We start from the raw sequence: 13,812 nt of genomic DNA, 5'->3' as shown, positions 1-13,812 counted from the left end.
CCCAGGGCAGGCGCAGGCTTGTCAGCAGCAACGGCGGCCTCCGAAATGGCCTCCAAAACACCCTGACGTCGGCGGGAGGGGGGGGTCGTCCCACGCTGCTGCCCTGGACCAAGATCGGGGGATGCAGGCTGCACCCTCTGGACCAGCAGTAGGAGGATGCGCTCCCCCCCAAAACAACCAGCAGGTAATGCACATCACACCCCAAACACCCATGTCGGGGTGAGGCATGCTGCCCTCCAGCCCCCCCATGCCACCTGGCAGCCTCCCCTGCACAACGGCAGGCCACACATCCCCGTAAGGGTCCCAGTGTGGTCGTGGCCCCCTCAGGGACACCCCAGCCCCACAAGCCCCCCCCCAGCCCCCCTGTGGGATCTCCCTCACTTTATGGGGGCATCCAGCCCCCCAACCATCCCTCCCCTCCCATAGCAGGGCCTCTCCCACCCTGAGCACCCAGCTCCCAGCACACCCCAGCCCCAGGGAGCCCCGAGGCAGAGGCAGCCATGAAAAGACTGGTCTAGATTTTATTAAAAGTTCAGCACCAGTAAAAAAAAAAGCAACTGTGCAAGTTGGGAAGTATTAAATTAACGGAGTTTAAGGCTACAGAGGGCTGGTGTGGCAAAAATTCGACACACACAGGGCACGGGCAACGCAGCCTTGCCAGGCTGCAGCCACACGGTGGCATGGGAAGTCCCCTCGTAGCACCAGGCTGTGGGCTCCAAAGAGACCCTGGGTTCTGGGGGCTGGGGGTGGGCTGGGAGGCTGGAGGCACCAGGGTAGGAGCCCAGGGGAGCTCCGAGGGAGGGGCAGGACCGGCACGCATGCCTGGCTCCGGCAGCACCATGCATCGCTCCCAGAGCAGGGACAGCTGCCCGAACCCCTCGAGACAACACGGGGGTCGGTCCTGGCGTACCATCTGCAACTCCTGGGGAGGAGCCAAGGGACACAGTAAACCCCAGTGCTGCCAGGCACTGCCGCTGGCCAGGGCTCCTGGGGACATCGGGGACAGGGGTAGCCTGGGGTGAGCTCCCGAACAGGCAGCGAGGTTTGGCCGTGCCGGTGCTCCGACAGGAATCAGGCTGCGCTCAGGGCAGTGGATGTCCAGATGGCAAAGGCAGTCCTGCTGCAGGGCACCGGGCAGGATCAGGTCTTCCCCATGAGCCCAAGTTTCTGCGCAGTGGCTGGCAGAAGCCTGAAGCCCGGCGTCCCCAGGATGGTGTTGCAGGGCCATCACTGTCCAGCTCCGCCAGGGCCAGGCCCCCCTTCACCTGGCTCATCGCAGGGTCTCTGTAAACAAGGAGGGCTTGATGGCACCAGGGCGCTGGCAAGCAGCCGCCCCCCACCCCGCGGCACAGCCCCCAGCCCTGGCATCAGGAACCTTGGTCGGCTTTGTCCCCCTTGGTCTTGGGCTCCTGCCACCACTCTGCGAAGAAGCCCTCCTCGTAGTCGCCTTCGCCCTCAAACTCGCCGTCAGAGGGCAGGTCCCGTGCCTCCGGCCCCTCGCCGCCGTCCACCTCCATCTGCAGCATGGGACGGGCAGGAGGAGGCAGCAGGGCTCAGTGGCCCTGTCCACAGCTCGTCCCTGAGCTATGACCTCTTCTCCAGGGCTGGTTTGGGGGTTGGAACCCCTGCCCGAGGAAGGGCCCTGCCCCAGGGTATCCACAGCACCCATCTGCACCACCCCAGCATCCCCAAAAGCACCTGGTTGCACCCCGTGCCGGGGCCATCGTTTACCTCATCGTCAGCCTGCAGGTACTGCCTGGCGAAGTCCAGCATCTTCTTCTGGGCAGCTGTCCGGTTGTGGTAGCGCACGGCTTCCTGAGCACAGGGAGGGAGCGGGGGCCGTGTCAGCCCCTCTGTCACTGGCAGAGCCACGGGACGGGGAGGCTGGGGGGTCCTCACCGGCCGGGGCTCAAAGTCCTCCTCCTGCAGGCGCCAGCGCTCACGGTGGAAGCGGTAGTAGACCAGGTTCTGCTGCATCACGGCGTCACCCGGGTCGAAGAGCATGTAGCTGGAGACGCTGCGTACCGCATCCCGCACGTCGTTCACTGTGGGGAGCAGCACTGGTTGACATGGGGGGGGCGACACCCCGCCCAGGGGCCCGCGGCACCCCAGGGTGCCCTGGGGGCACAGCCCCCCACTCCTGCCGGCACTCACGCTTGTAGTAGGCAAACTGCAGGTAGTGGTACATGGTGGCCACGAACTTCTCCACGAAGTAGCCGCCCACATTGGGGGTGAGCTCAGTCTCGCAGTCCACCTTGCACTGCAGCACGCTCACAAAGTGGTCTGGGGGGAGACATCAGGTGCTGCGCCCCATCGGCCCCTGGCCCCCCGCCATGAGCCTGCCGGCCCCCGGCCCCCCACCCGGTCACCTGCGATGGCAGGGTAGAAGTCCTTGAACTCCTGCAGTTCATAGGCACCCTCACAGCCGGCCAGGCAGTCCTCGTACGCCTTGTAATACTCAGCCAGCGCCTGCTCCATGTCGGCCGCGCTGCTCCGGAAATCCCCGTTGTTGTACAGCTTCACCGACCGCACGAATATCGGCTGCCGGGGACCAAGCAGGCACCGCTCACCTCTCCGCCGGGCACTGCAGCCCAGCTCTGCCCGCCAGCAGCACCGACCTGCCCTGCTCTCCCTGAGGCAGCTCCGTCCCCAGCACGTGCCCCACAGAGATGCTCTTTTGGGGGCAGGAGGTGAGCAACCAGGGCTCAGTGAGGGAGAGCCGCTTCCCTCAGGGTTCGGCAGAACGAGGCTTTGGCAGCCAGGCGTGCACTGAGCCCCGGGGAGCCCCTCTCCCGCCCCAGCCCTGTCCCCTCCTCACCTCATAGGGCTGAGCCTCCAGGTCGACCAGGTATTCATCCACGTCCAGCATCGTCCTGTAATAGTTCAGGTACTTCAAGGTCATCTCGTGCTTGGGGTTCTTCTGCAGGAAGGTGTGGGCAGCGGACACCGCTTTCTCGATCTTATTTGACTGGGGAGGGAGGAAGAGCCGGTGCAGCAGGCTGCCATGGGGGCAGCCGGGGCTGACGCTGTGGCTGCAGGGGGCTCAGCCAGACCCCGGGGCTGCAGGGCAAAAGGCTGGTCCTTGGGAGGGGACAGCCCGGCACCCGCGGTGCCAGCCCCGAGCCAAATCATCCACTGACAGCGACAGACGGACAAGATCCGGGACCACGGACAACGCAGATAAATCCAGCTGATGCACGGCAGCCGCCTGTGCCCAGCCGCACCAACCTCTCCCTCCGTGCCCATGGTGGGAGCAGGGACAGCTCAGCCCGTCACGGACCCCCACGTCCAGCCAGGAGTGATCCATGTGGCACGAGCTTGATCCACACATCTGCTCTCCTCGGGCACTGCCATCAGCCCGGGCACGCCGCCCCTGCTCCCCTGCTGCTTTATGAGCTCTCAGGTTGCAACTTCAGGGGAGCGAGATTGGGGGGGATGAACGAACTGTCCATGAAATGGGTTTTGGCCAGAGCAAACAAGAGGAAAAGGCATTAAGGATCTAGGCCAGGCTGTGCCTCACCACTGCCAGGTGAGCGGGGCAGCAGCCCTAAGCACTAAAGCAGCATCCGCACTGGCAGCCGGCCAGCGGTGCAGCTCGGGACCCCGACCAGCACCGGGGCCTGGGGAGGGGAGCGTCCCCTGCCAGAGCAGCTCTGGCCAAAGGAGGGTCACCCCGGGGCGATCCCTTACAAAACCTCCCTCCACGTCTGCACCATGGGCCCAAGCAAGCGCTTCTCCCTGACAGAGCATCCAGACACGTGTCCTGCAGCAATCACGGTGGCACTGGACCCACCAGCTTGGGCCCCTCGGCCAGGGCAGCCCCTGCGTCCCCCTCCCCAGCCAATGCTCTGCCCAGCCAGGGGGAACTTGGGGGACCAGGGCAACACAAGGTGGGGTGGGGGGACACAACCACAGGGGCCCCCAGTCCCAGGCGCATCCCTCACGTCCTGCCTGATGCATCCCAGATGATGCTGACGTGCCACGGCGCAGGGGCAGGATGGAGGAGCCGGGGGGGGGGGGGGGGGAGATGCCAGATGGGGAGTGCAGGAAGGGGGGTGCAGGATGGGAAAGCACATGACAGCAGGGTGCAGGATAGAGGGGAGCAGGGTTCAGGGGGTGCAGATCAGGGGGTGCAGGATGAGGGCACAGGATGGGGATGCAGGATGGGGGGGACGCAGGATGGGGGTGTCAAAGAGGAGGTATAGGACGAGGGGCACAGGATGAGGGGCACAGGACAGGGGTGCAGGATTAGGCAGGGGATTAGGCAGGATTAGTGCCCGACAGGGCGGCAGAGCGGAGGGACACAGGATGGAGGGTAGAAGAGGTGCAGACCAGAGCGGTGCAGGACGGAGGTACAGGACACCCGCCGCCCCCCAGGCCGGGGCAGCCCCTCACTCCCACCCCCCGCCAGGAGCCACGTCGCGCGGCATTTGCGCGCCCGCGGGGCGCCGCGCCGCCTCACCTTGAAGAGCGCGTAGTGCAGGTACTGGTAGGGCAGGCGGCGCTGGAAGTCGCGCAGCGTTTGCGCGGGGGGGTAGCGCAGCTGGAAGACGGGCAGGTCGCGCTTGCAGGCGCGCAGGCAGCCGGCGCGGCGCAGCAGCCGCCCGAAGAGCTGCATCTCCCGCTCCCACTCCCACGCCGCGGGGTCCCCCTCCGCGGGGGGCTCCTCCGCGGGGCCCCCCTCCGCGGGCGCGGCGCAGCGGCGGTGGCAGTGCGCCTCGCTGTCGCGCAGCAGGCGGTGGAGGCGCAGACTGGCCTCCAGCGCCCGGGCGCTCTCCGCCCACTGCGCCCCCGCGTACTGCGCCAGCGCCCGCGCGTAGGCGCGCTGCAGCGGCTCCAGCGCGGCCGCGGGGAACCCGCGCACGCTGTACTCCTCGTACTGCGCCGCGCACAGCCCCGCCGCCAGCAGCAGCGCCAGCGCCGCGCCGCCCATGCCCGCCGCCGCCGCGCACTGCCCGCGCAGCGCCGCGCACCGCTCCGCGCAGGGGGCGGGCGGCGGGGAAGGGGCGGTGCGCGCCGGGCGCGCAGGGTCTTAGTGCGGCTCTGCGCGGCTGGCGCAGCGCCCGCGGGGTGCGCTCAGGGGGCGGTCGGTGCTGCGCCCTCCGCGGTGCGCTCCCCGGGAGGGGGTGCGCGGTGCCGCGCCCTCCCCGCGGGGGTTCGGTGCCCCGCGCTGCGGGGAGTCGCTCCACGCCCCGCGCTCTCAGGGTGCGCCCCACGCTGCGGGCTGCGGAGGATGCGCTCGGGGCTGCACGGCCCTGGGGATGTGCTCGGCGCTGCACGCTGCCGAGCGGGGTGTGCTGGGGTGTGCCCTGTGCTGCAGCCCCCGGGGCACTCCGGGCTGTGCTCTGCGGTGCACTGCGCTGCCCCGGGCAGCTGGCTGGAACCCCCAGCCTGGCTGTGCCCGGAGCTGGTTTCGCTGCCGGCTGGTGCCAAGCCAGAGGCCGCACGCCCTACGCTGTGCCAGATCCCAGGCCTCAGGGCTGCACCGCGCCAGGCCTTGGCGCGGCCACACTGGCCCCAGCCCAAGTCCAGTGCTTTGCTGCTGGCTGGACAGTGGTGCTGAGGGATGTCACGGCTCAGGGCAGGAGCCAGGACACTGCTGAGGTTTCTTCCTGCAGAGCAGAGGCCGTTAGCAGTGCCCAGCAACTCCCTGCAAACGAGCAGCTGCATAGCACACAGGCCGGGATGCCATCACCCCTAAGCGCTCACTTGCCCCAGACTCAGGCCCAGACCCCACTGTGCCGTGGGGAGAGCCCCGAGTCCCGCCGAGTTACTCCGAGCGGTGCCCAGGCGGCTCAGCCCCAGTGCAGTGTGCTGGGGAGCTGCGGAGCACCTCGGGGCTGGGCTCGAGGGAGCTGACAGCGCTTTGCTTGAGCTTTTGCTCTCACCGGTAGCGCTGTGCCTTGGAGAAGCCAGGTTTCGTTTTGGGTTTATGGCCTGTCATATTTCCCACCTGGGACTTGCCAAGGGCTCTTACCACAGTGCCTGGCTCTTGCTGATGGGTTTGGGGGAGCTGGGATGTGCGGGCAACACGTACGTGTGCATTTGATGCTGCTCCTACCTGGGAAAGAGTGTTAGATAGTTTCACATTTTTAATCATTGCCATTCAGTAAAAGATCTGTCAGCAGAAGATTAAAGAGCAGTAGATGTTATTAAAACACTTAATTCCTTGTATTTACTCTGCTGAACTGCTCGGGACTAAGTAGCAGCATCTTGAGCCGTGGGAGCGATAACCCCGGCCGCGGCAGGGAAGAGGCTGCTGGGAGGAGCGCAGCCAGCACTAGGACCCGGGGCGAGCAGGGCTGGGATGGGACCTCCAGCTGCACAAACTTGCTTCCAAATAGCTCTCTTCAGCTTTTTCCTTTGCAGAAGGAACTGCCCAGAAAAAAAAAAAAAAAGAGAGAGAGAGGAAAAAAAAAAGAAACCCTCCTGACGTGGAGCTTTGCCGCTGCGACTTTTCCCACCCAGCCCTGCTGCTGCCGGCTGGGGGGAATTGCCCCGGCGATGCTGCCGGGCGACTCGTGGTGGGAGCATGGCTGGCGAGGCCAACGCGCCAGGCCCGGGGTACACGTGTACAGAAATTCCAGCTGGGCCGGGGCTGGGCAGGCATCCCGCGGGAAGGGGCGGCCGGGCTGGCCCCACCTCTCCGCCTTCCCCCCGCCGTGCCTTTCCGCCGGCCGCAGCCTCCCAGCGCCATGTCCCCGGGCAGCCTCGTCCTCCTCCTGAGCATCCTGGGGGCCCTGGGGCTGGGCGACCCCGGCCCCCTGGAAGACGTGGTGATAGACAGATACTATATTCCCAAAATCTGCCTGCGGGAAGTCCAGATGGGGGATTTCATTCGCTACCACTACAATGGGACCTTTAAAGATGGCAAAAAGTTTGACTCCAGGTATAGCCCTTGGCTCTTTACCAAATGCATGCGGCCCCGGCCAGCCGTGTGCTGCGGAGGGGATCCCTGCATGCCTTCCTCCCCAGCCCGCGTGCGTGTCACCCTGTCGCATCCCCGAGGGCCAGCAGGCAGCAAGGCGAGGAGCAGGCAGCTGCCTGCTCAGGCCAGCCCCCGGGCCCCCAGCTTTGACCCCAAGGAGGGCTTTTGGCGGGTGCCCGCGGTGGCTGCTGGGGGTGAGGCTGGGGAGCCCCGTACACGTGTCAGCCCGGGGGCCCCGGCGTGGTCCCGAGCGAGCTGCTGAGCGCAGCCCACGCCCCCCCGCCCAGGGCTGCAGCCCCTGCCCGCCCCATTTCCAGCAGCTCCTGCCCAGGCGCCCGTGCTGCCCCCCTGGGTTTTGCAGCACCCCCCCCTGCCCAGGCGAGGAGCCTGCAGCGCCCTGCGGGTGCCTGCAGCGCCTGCACGCCCTCAACTCCGGGGTGCCATGGGGCACGGGGAAGCCCGTCTCAGGCATGGGCAGGATTTGGCCCTAAGTGAGACATTCTGCACTCAGGAACATGTATTTACATGTGCTGCACAGGCAGGGAAAACACTTAAAGCGCTTTGAAACGTGGCAGCGGCGAAACCCGTTCATTACCTAAGAGGCTTCACTCTGGCTGGTCTTAGTTTTCCTCAGCCCGTGCATTGATCCTGCTCCGCTCACGCTGGCTATAAATCAGTGTTTATGTTGGTGCAGTCCCTGATTTGCACCACTGTGAGCAGGGGAGAATCAGGCACGCAGTGAAAGGACAGAAACAAACTGGGCTGTGCTGGAGCTCAGCTCCAGCCCCGCACAGGAACAAAAACTTTGCAGACGGGCATTTTTCAGAGCCCTGGAAAGCAAAGGGATTCTGCTCCGGTTAAATGTGTCTTATCTTTCTTGTGAGCATGAATGGGGGAGAAAGTAACTGAGCTGTGCGCTGCTGCTGCTGCGAGCCCCAGACGCAGTGGGAGCCTGGGGACATTTGCAGCTAAAATAAGTCCTTGTCCCGAGGACTGCAGCGTGCTGCCAGGAGAAAGCATCAGCTGCACATTAAAGGGAATGAAGGATTTCAATTTATCCAAAATGGCCCCAGTTGCTTCTTGGAGTATTTTAAGATTTAAAAATAAAAACAAATTTGCAGTTTAAAAATGAGGCCTGGGATGTCTTCTTTCCTCCTTGCTGCATAAAGCTCCAAATGTGCCATATGCAAAATGATTTGGAAGCAGCAGAAAGCCTGGGAGCTGCTGGCCTCCAGCCCAGCTCGCCGGGTGAGATCTGGGGAGGGTGTTGATGGGTTCGGTCCCAACTGAAAGTATCACCCACCTCTTTTGCATCCAGAGGGCCGGATCTGCATTTCCCTGCGTCCAAGGGTGCTGGGTGTGCAGGGTCAGGCCAGAGCCCTGACTGGTGCTGTGAGAGGCAGCTCCACCTCGGGCAGTGCAGGATTGATCCCATCAGGATCAATGTCTGTTTGCTGCGGGGGTGAGCTGTGGGCTCTGTCTGCAGGGACCCACTGGCTGCGGTGGGCCACCTACATCCCCAGGGAGGGGGCAGCCCCGTCCCCCGGCTCTGCCCCCGTGGTGAGCAGGCACTCGGGAGCCCCGCACCGTCTCTCGGTGTTCGCAGGGTTCGTGGTTTGGCTCTGGATCCGCCCCGAGCCCTTGGCACTGGCATTGAGCACCCCCAGTGCCAGCGGCTTGGGGTCTTCACCCTTTGCCCGCGTGCTGCTGATGGGTCTGTCCCTTCGCCCCAGCTATGACCGAGGGGCTACAGTGGCCGGTGTGGTGGGCGTCGGGCGGCTGATCACTGGCATGGACCGGGGGCTGCAGGGTATGTGCGTGAACGAGCGGCGTCACCTCATCGTGCCCCCCCACCTGGGCTACGGCAGCATCGGAGTGGGTAAGGGGCTGTGGCATGGCGGGGGGATGGAGGGAGCAAATCTCCCGGGGCTGGCATTAGTGGGGACGGAGGTCAGGCACCCAGCTGGCAGGCTCTGGCAAAGGGCGGCTCTGTTGCCAGGGCACTGAATAGCCAATGCAAGTGGTACCTGAGCAGGGAAGGAGGGGTCCTGCCCCCCCCAAACTCTGCTGCTTTCCTGGGGGCTGGCATGTGTGGCCAGCAGCCCCAAGCAGCCCCAGGCTTGGGAGGGCTTGAGGGGTCAGAGCCCTTGGCATGCCTGTGCTCGGCGCTGCTCCCACCTAAGGTGCTCTGTCCTTGCTGCCGCCCCTTTAGCGGGGCTGATCCCCCCAGACGCCACCTTGTACTTTGACGTCATCATGCTGGACATCTGGAACAAGGATGACAAGCTGCAGATCACCACCCTCTCCAAACCGGAGCACTGCAACCGCACGGTGGAAAACTCAGACTTCGTGCGGTACCACTACAATGGCACGCTGCTGGATGGCACACCCTTCGACTCCAGGTACGGGGCACCAGCGCTGGGATGCAGCCTCGCCTTGGGGCACTGGAGCTCGGGTGCACCCTCTGCCTCGGGGCTGGGGGCAGCAGGGATGGCAGGGACTAGGGGACACTGGCCTGGCAGAGGACCAGGGGACCCACGCTGCACCCCAGTCAGAGCAGACTCCCCCCGTGCTCTCCTTCCCCACACCGCGGCAAGGCTGGTGCAGCTCTGTGACCCCCAAACCAGCCTCCTGCGTGGCACCACTCAGGCTGGGGGAGCTGGCATGGCCCTGGAGCCATCCCCCCCTCATTCCTCCCCACCAGCTACAGCAAGGACAGCACCTACGACACCTACGTGGGCACCGGCTGGCTGATCAAGGGCATGGACCAGGGGCTGCTGGGCATGTGCGCCGGGGAGAAGAGGAGCATCATCATCCCCCCATTCCTTGCCTACGGGGAGAAGGGCTACGGTGAGTTGGGCATCACTCTGTCATGCCTGGCCCCTTCCCTTCCAGCTCTGCGCAGAGCCCCCCAGGGTACATCAGGACCCTTGTCCTGGCTGACCCGTGTCCCCTCCCCAGGGACCGTGATCCCACCGCAGGCCTCGCTGGTGTTCAGCGTGCTGCTGGTGGACTTCCACAACCCCAAGGACGGCGTCTTCCTGGAGCACCTGGAGGTGCCAGCGTCCTGCAAGCGCAGGGCTGTGACCGGGGACTTTGTCCGCTACCACTACAACGGCACGCTCATGGACGGGACACTCTTTGACTCCAGGTGCAGGGAGGGAAGCGGCCAAGTGGGGACATCCCCCCATGTCCTCTCCTGCCCCGCGCTCAGCAGCAGGCTGCAAGGAGAGGCTGGAGAATTGGGGCGGAAGGTGGAGGAGAGGGTGGTAATGGGCATGAAATAGGCCAAAAAAGAAAATACCTGTTTGCTGCATCCCTAGGAGCAAGGTTTGGCTTCTGGGGGAGCAGGGCAGAGGCTGGGAGACGGGGTGCGGGTTGGGGTGCAGGGGTGGTGTTGGGGGATTGATGGGCCAGGCTCTCCAGCACAATGGCGCCGGGGGCTTCTCTCGCTGCAGCTACTCCCGCAATCACACCTACAACACCTACATCGGGAAGGGTTACATCATCCCCGGCATGGACCAGGGCCTGCAAGGGGTCTGCATGGGAGAGAGGCGGCGGGTGGTCGTCCCCCCACACCTGGCCTACGGGGAGAACGGAGCAGGTAAAGGGCAGCCCCATGGGGTCCGGCATGCCTGCACAGCACAGCCCCGGGCTGTGGCATCCCCTCCTCCAGCCCTGTGCACCGGCACACCGAGGGTCTGACATCAGGAAAGCGCTGGCCAGGCGGGGCCAGCTCCATCCCCAGGGCTCTGGGCGTTGGGAGGGCATGTTGTGGGCAGGGGAAAGGCTGATGCCATGTGCAGAGCCAGGGCTCCAAGGGACGGACACGCCACGAGGCATGGGAAAAAGGAGGGAAAGGCTTTACCGGCCCCGCGGCACTCCAGCAGCTCTCCCAGCAGCTCTCCTCATGCTCCTCTTCCAGGGAACAAAATTCCTGGCTCAGCCGTGCTCATCTTTGACGTTCACATCATCGACTTCCACAACCCCGCAGACCCGGTGGAGATTGAGACTGTGTACCGGCCTGAGGGCTGCAACATCACCACCCGCGACAGAGACTTCATCCGCTACCACTACAACTGCTCTTTGCTGGATGGCACCAAGCTCTTCTCCTCGTGCGTGCTTGCTTGCAGGCTGCTCTGAGCACGCCTTTCCTTCCCAGGGCCAAATCCTGGCTGGTGCTGAGCCGGGCAGCGCTGGGGGCATATGGGCACCGGAGCAGTGCTGGGAGCATCAGCTCTTTGCAACGGGCAGCACCAGAGCATCGGCCACGTGGCCATAGGGCAGCAGAGATTTTGCTGCAGGGTGGAGGGTGCAGGATTTTGGAGCACAGTGGGACAGATGGTGCAGGGGTTTGGGGTGGTAGAGCGGAGGGCGTGAGATTTCAGGGCATGGCAGCGCAGAGGGCACAGGATTTTGGGGCATGGCGGGGCTGCTCACTGGGTCTGAGGGGCTTTCTCAGCCATGTGGTCTTCTCTGCTTCCTGCAGCCATGACTACGAGAAGCCCCAGGAGGTGACTCTGGGGGCCAACAAGGTGATCGAAGGCCTGAACAGTGGCCTCCTCAACATGTGCGCGGGGGAGAGGCGGGTGCTCATCATCCCCCCCCACCTGGGCCACGGGGAGAGCGGAGGTAGGGGAGCGGCGTGTGGCTGCCCATGCATTGCAAACCGGGCGGTTCTGCCTTGCTGAAGTGCTGCTGGGCTCCTTCACCCCCCTTGCCCCGGCTGGGGGCTGGGAGGCTTTTGCCCATCAGGCACCCAGCGCTTTGCTGGGCTCTCCTGCGGTGCAGCAGCCTTCGGTCGCTTTTTCAGCCCGGGGGGTGCCAGGCAGCGCCGTGCTGCGCTTTGAGGTGGAGCTGATATCCATGGAGGAGGGGGTTCCTGAGGGCTACCTCTTCATCTGGCACGGGGACCCACCGGCGAACCTCTACGAGCAAATGGACCTGAACAAGGATGGGGAGATCCCCGCTGACGAGGTGAGCGAGGGCCCCGAGCACCACCAGCCCACGGGCTTATGGGGTGTGGGAGGAAACGGGGGCACAGGGGACCCCACCCCGGGGAGCAGCACCCAAAGGACACTGCTGTCCCCGGGCACTCGAGAGCCTGAAGAGCTGTGCAGAAAAAACACACCAGCCTGGAGCACCGCTGCTGGATGTGGGCAGGGCTGTGACCAGGCAGGGACACTGGGGGCAGCCCGTGCTCTTGTCCCTGCCCCATCCTCGCTGCCTGGCTGCTGCCCTTGGTGCGGGCCATGGTGCTCCCTGCCGTGCCCAGTGCTGGCTGTGCGGAGCAAAGCAGCATCTCTCTCCTCTCCCCGCTGCAGTTCTCCACCTTCATCAAGACCCAGGTGGCAGAAGGGAAAGGCCGCCTCATGCCCAGCTCCGACCCGGAGAAAGTCATTGCCGACATGTTCAGGAACCAGGACCGCAACCAGGACGGGAAGATCACCTCCGAGGAGCTGAAGCTGAAGTCGGATGAGGACCAGGAGAAGATCCACGAGGAGCTCTGAGGAGCGGAACTCACTTTTGTCCGGAGACAGGACTTGTCCCTGCTGTGCCACAGCCGGTCTTCCCCACCGGCTGCCCTGGAAATTTGCCCTGTCCCTCCCCAGCCCTGCAGGGGGGCAAATTTTGTTTTCCCCCCCCCTAGTATTTAACTGAGGTTTTTTTGATGTGTTCCTCCTGGGCAGGAAAATTCGCCAACCCCCAGCTAATAAACCCAGGCAAGAAGGTGGGAAACACCCATGTTCTTGGGAGTCTCCATACCCCGTGGGTACGGCAGCACCCACGTTTCTTCGCACTGCCTGTCCCCTCGTGCTCCCTGGCTATGTAGAAGATACCTCTGCTGTCGAGCAGGACCGAGGATGCCAGGGCCAGACCCTGGAGCCCTGCCCTGCCCTGCCCCGCTCTGCTGCCAAACCCTGCTTCGACCCCCTGCTCTCAGCTCCCCACGGAAGGGCCGGGGCAGCGGCATCCCCTCCCCGAGCCCCTTCATCCTCAGCCAGCGACTGCACGTCCTGCTCCAGCCTCCTCGCCTGCCCGCGCTGCCTCCTGGGGCAGGCAGGCAGGACGGGGGGCTTCCCCTCCACTTCTACCACAGCATTTTGTAGGTTAGGGTTGGGTTTTGGGTTTTTTTTTATATACACGTATAAAATTCTTTGAAGGAGAGGACAAATAAAGAGAAGCCTTTCATGCGGGTCCCTGCTGCTGGCCCAGCCTCTGCTCCCCGCTGCCATCCTCCCAGGGACGAGAGGCTGGAGGGGGCTCAGGTTCCCAGGGCGAAACCCAGGTGCCCCACGTGGATCCGCCATTCCAGAAAGCCTGGACCCCTCGAGACAGCAGGGATGGGACCTGGCAAACTCCTTGTCAGTTGGGAGAAGGAAAACAGAAAGCCTCTCCCACCCAGGCCCTCAGGGAGCAGCATCGTCCCCATCCGCATCCTCCCCGCCCCACAGCGACAGCCCTCAGTGATTAAGAAAAATCAGCCCAATTTTATTTTGATGCCTAAATGCAGCTAATTAACTGGGCGCTCTCAGGTTTGCCAGTTGTGACCAGCATGCCTCCATCACCTCCCACTGGCTCTAAAAACTTTTGCACAGTGTGTCTTGCAGATGGAGATAAAAGAAATGCAAGAACAGAACAGTGCAAAGGGTCAGAGCGAACCCCTCAAACTTCTACCTTGCACCAAATAAATAATTTCTACTGGTTTCCAAGGAATTTGCCTTTGTGTCAGGTTACTTTGCCATGAAACATTCCTGCGTGTCCGGGCAGCGGCGCAGAGACAAGCCTCGCCCATCCCTGGGAGTGCAGTGCCCAGGGGCACTTCAGACTCCAGCACCTGCTGGGTCGGGCAGGAGAGAGAGAAACCAAAACTCTGCTCCTGG

General features: G+C 64.1%; 2 protein-coding genes across 2 annotated transcripts; one reads left to right on the top strand and one right to left on the bottom strand.

Annotated features, from left to right (window-relative positions):
* Nucleotides 1–501: 501 nt before the first annotated feature.
* On the bottom strand, nt 502–4,933 carry P3H4 (prolyl 3-hydroxylase family member 4 (inactive)). Its single transcript, XM_076356610.1, has 8 exons — nt 4,463–4,933; nt 2,819–2,968; nt 2,370–2,541; nt 2,155–2,283; nt 1,900–2,045; nt 1,732–1,815; nt 1,376–1,517; nt 502–1,284 (listed from the first exon to the last, which is right to left on the bottom strand). The coding sequence occupies exons 1-8, from the start codon at nt 4,931–4,933 to the stop codon at nt 1,271–1,273; spliced, it is 1,308 nt and encodes a 435-aa protein (XP_076212725.1). The 3' UTR covers nt 502–1,270.
* Nucleotides 4,934–6,687: 1,754 nt separating this feature from the next.
* On the top strand, nt 6,688–13,645 carry FKBP10 (FKBP prolyl isomerase 10). Its single transcript, XM_076356855.1, has 10 exons — nt 6,688–6,889; nt 8,662–8,807; nt 9,141–9,330; nt 9,633–9,778; nt 9,890–10,079; nt 10,387–10,532; nt 10,854–11,043; nt 11,418–11,560; nt 11,742–11,905; nt 12,253–13,645. The coding sequence occupies exons 1-10, from the start codon at nt 6,696–6,698 to the stop codon at nt 12,436–12,438; spliced, it is 1,695 nt and encodes a 564-aa protein (XP_076212970.1). The 5' UTR covers nt 6,688–6,695; the 3' UTR covers nt 12,439–13,645.
* Nucleotides 13,646–13,812: the final 167 nt, after the last annotated feature.

This window comes from Aptenodytes patagonicus, chromosome 20, assembly GCF_965638725.1.
Source record: "Aptenodytes patagonicus chromosome 20, bAptPat1.pri.cur, whole genome shotgun sequence".
NCBI lineage: Eukaryota > Metazoa > Chordata > Aves > Sphenisciformes > Spheniscidae > Aptenodytes > Aptenodytes patagonicus.
Note: the sequence above shows the minus strand (reverse complement) of the source record. Positions and strands in the feature narration are given on the sequence as shown.

Excerpts from the sequence above, each read along its gene's own strand:
- P3H4 (XM_076356610.1), bottom strand. The coding sequence starts at position 4,933 with ATGGGCGGCGCGGCGCTGGCGCTGCTGCTGGCGGCGGGGCTGTGCGCG. Across the intron at positions 2,969-4,462 it reads TGCACTACGCGCTCTTCAAG|TCAAATAAGATCGAGAAAGC; the intron begins GTGAGGCGGCGC and ends CTCCCTCCCCAG. Across the intron at positions 1,518-1,731 it reads ACCTGCAGGCTGACGATGAG|ATGGAGGTGGACGGCGGCGA; the intron begins GTAAACGATGGC and ends CCCATGCTGCAG.
- FKBP10 (XM_076356855.1), top strand. The coding sequence starts at position 6,696 with ATGTCCCCGGGCAGCCTCGTCCTCCTCCTGAGCATCCTGGGGGCCCTG. Across the intron at positions 9,331-9,632 it reads GGCACACCCTTCGACTCCAG|CTACAGCAAGGACAGCACCT; the intron begins GTACGGGGCACC and ends CCTCCCCACCAG. Across the intron at positions 9,779-9,889 it reads CTACGGGGAGAAGGGCTACG|GGACCGTGATCCCACCGCAG; the intron begins GTGAGTTGGGCA and ends TCCCCTCCCCAG.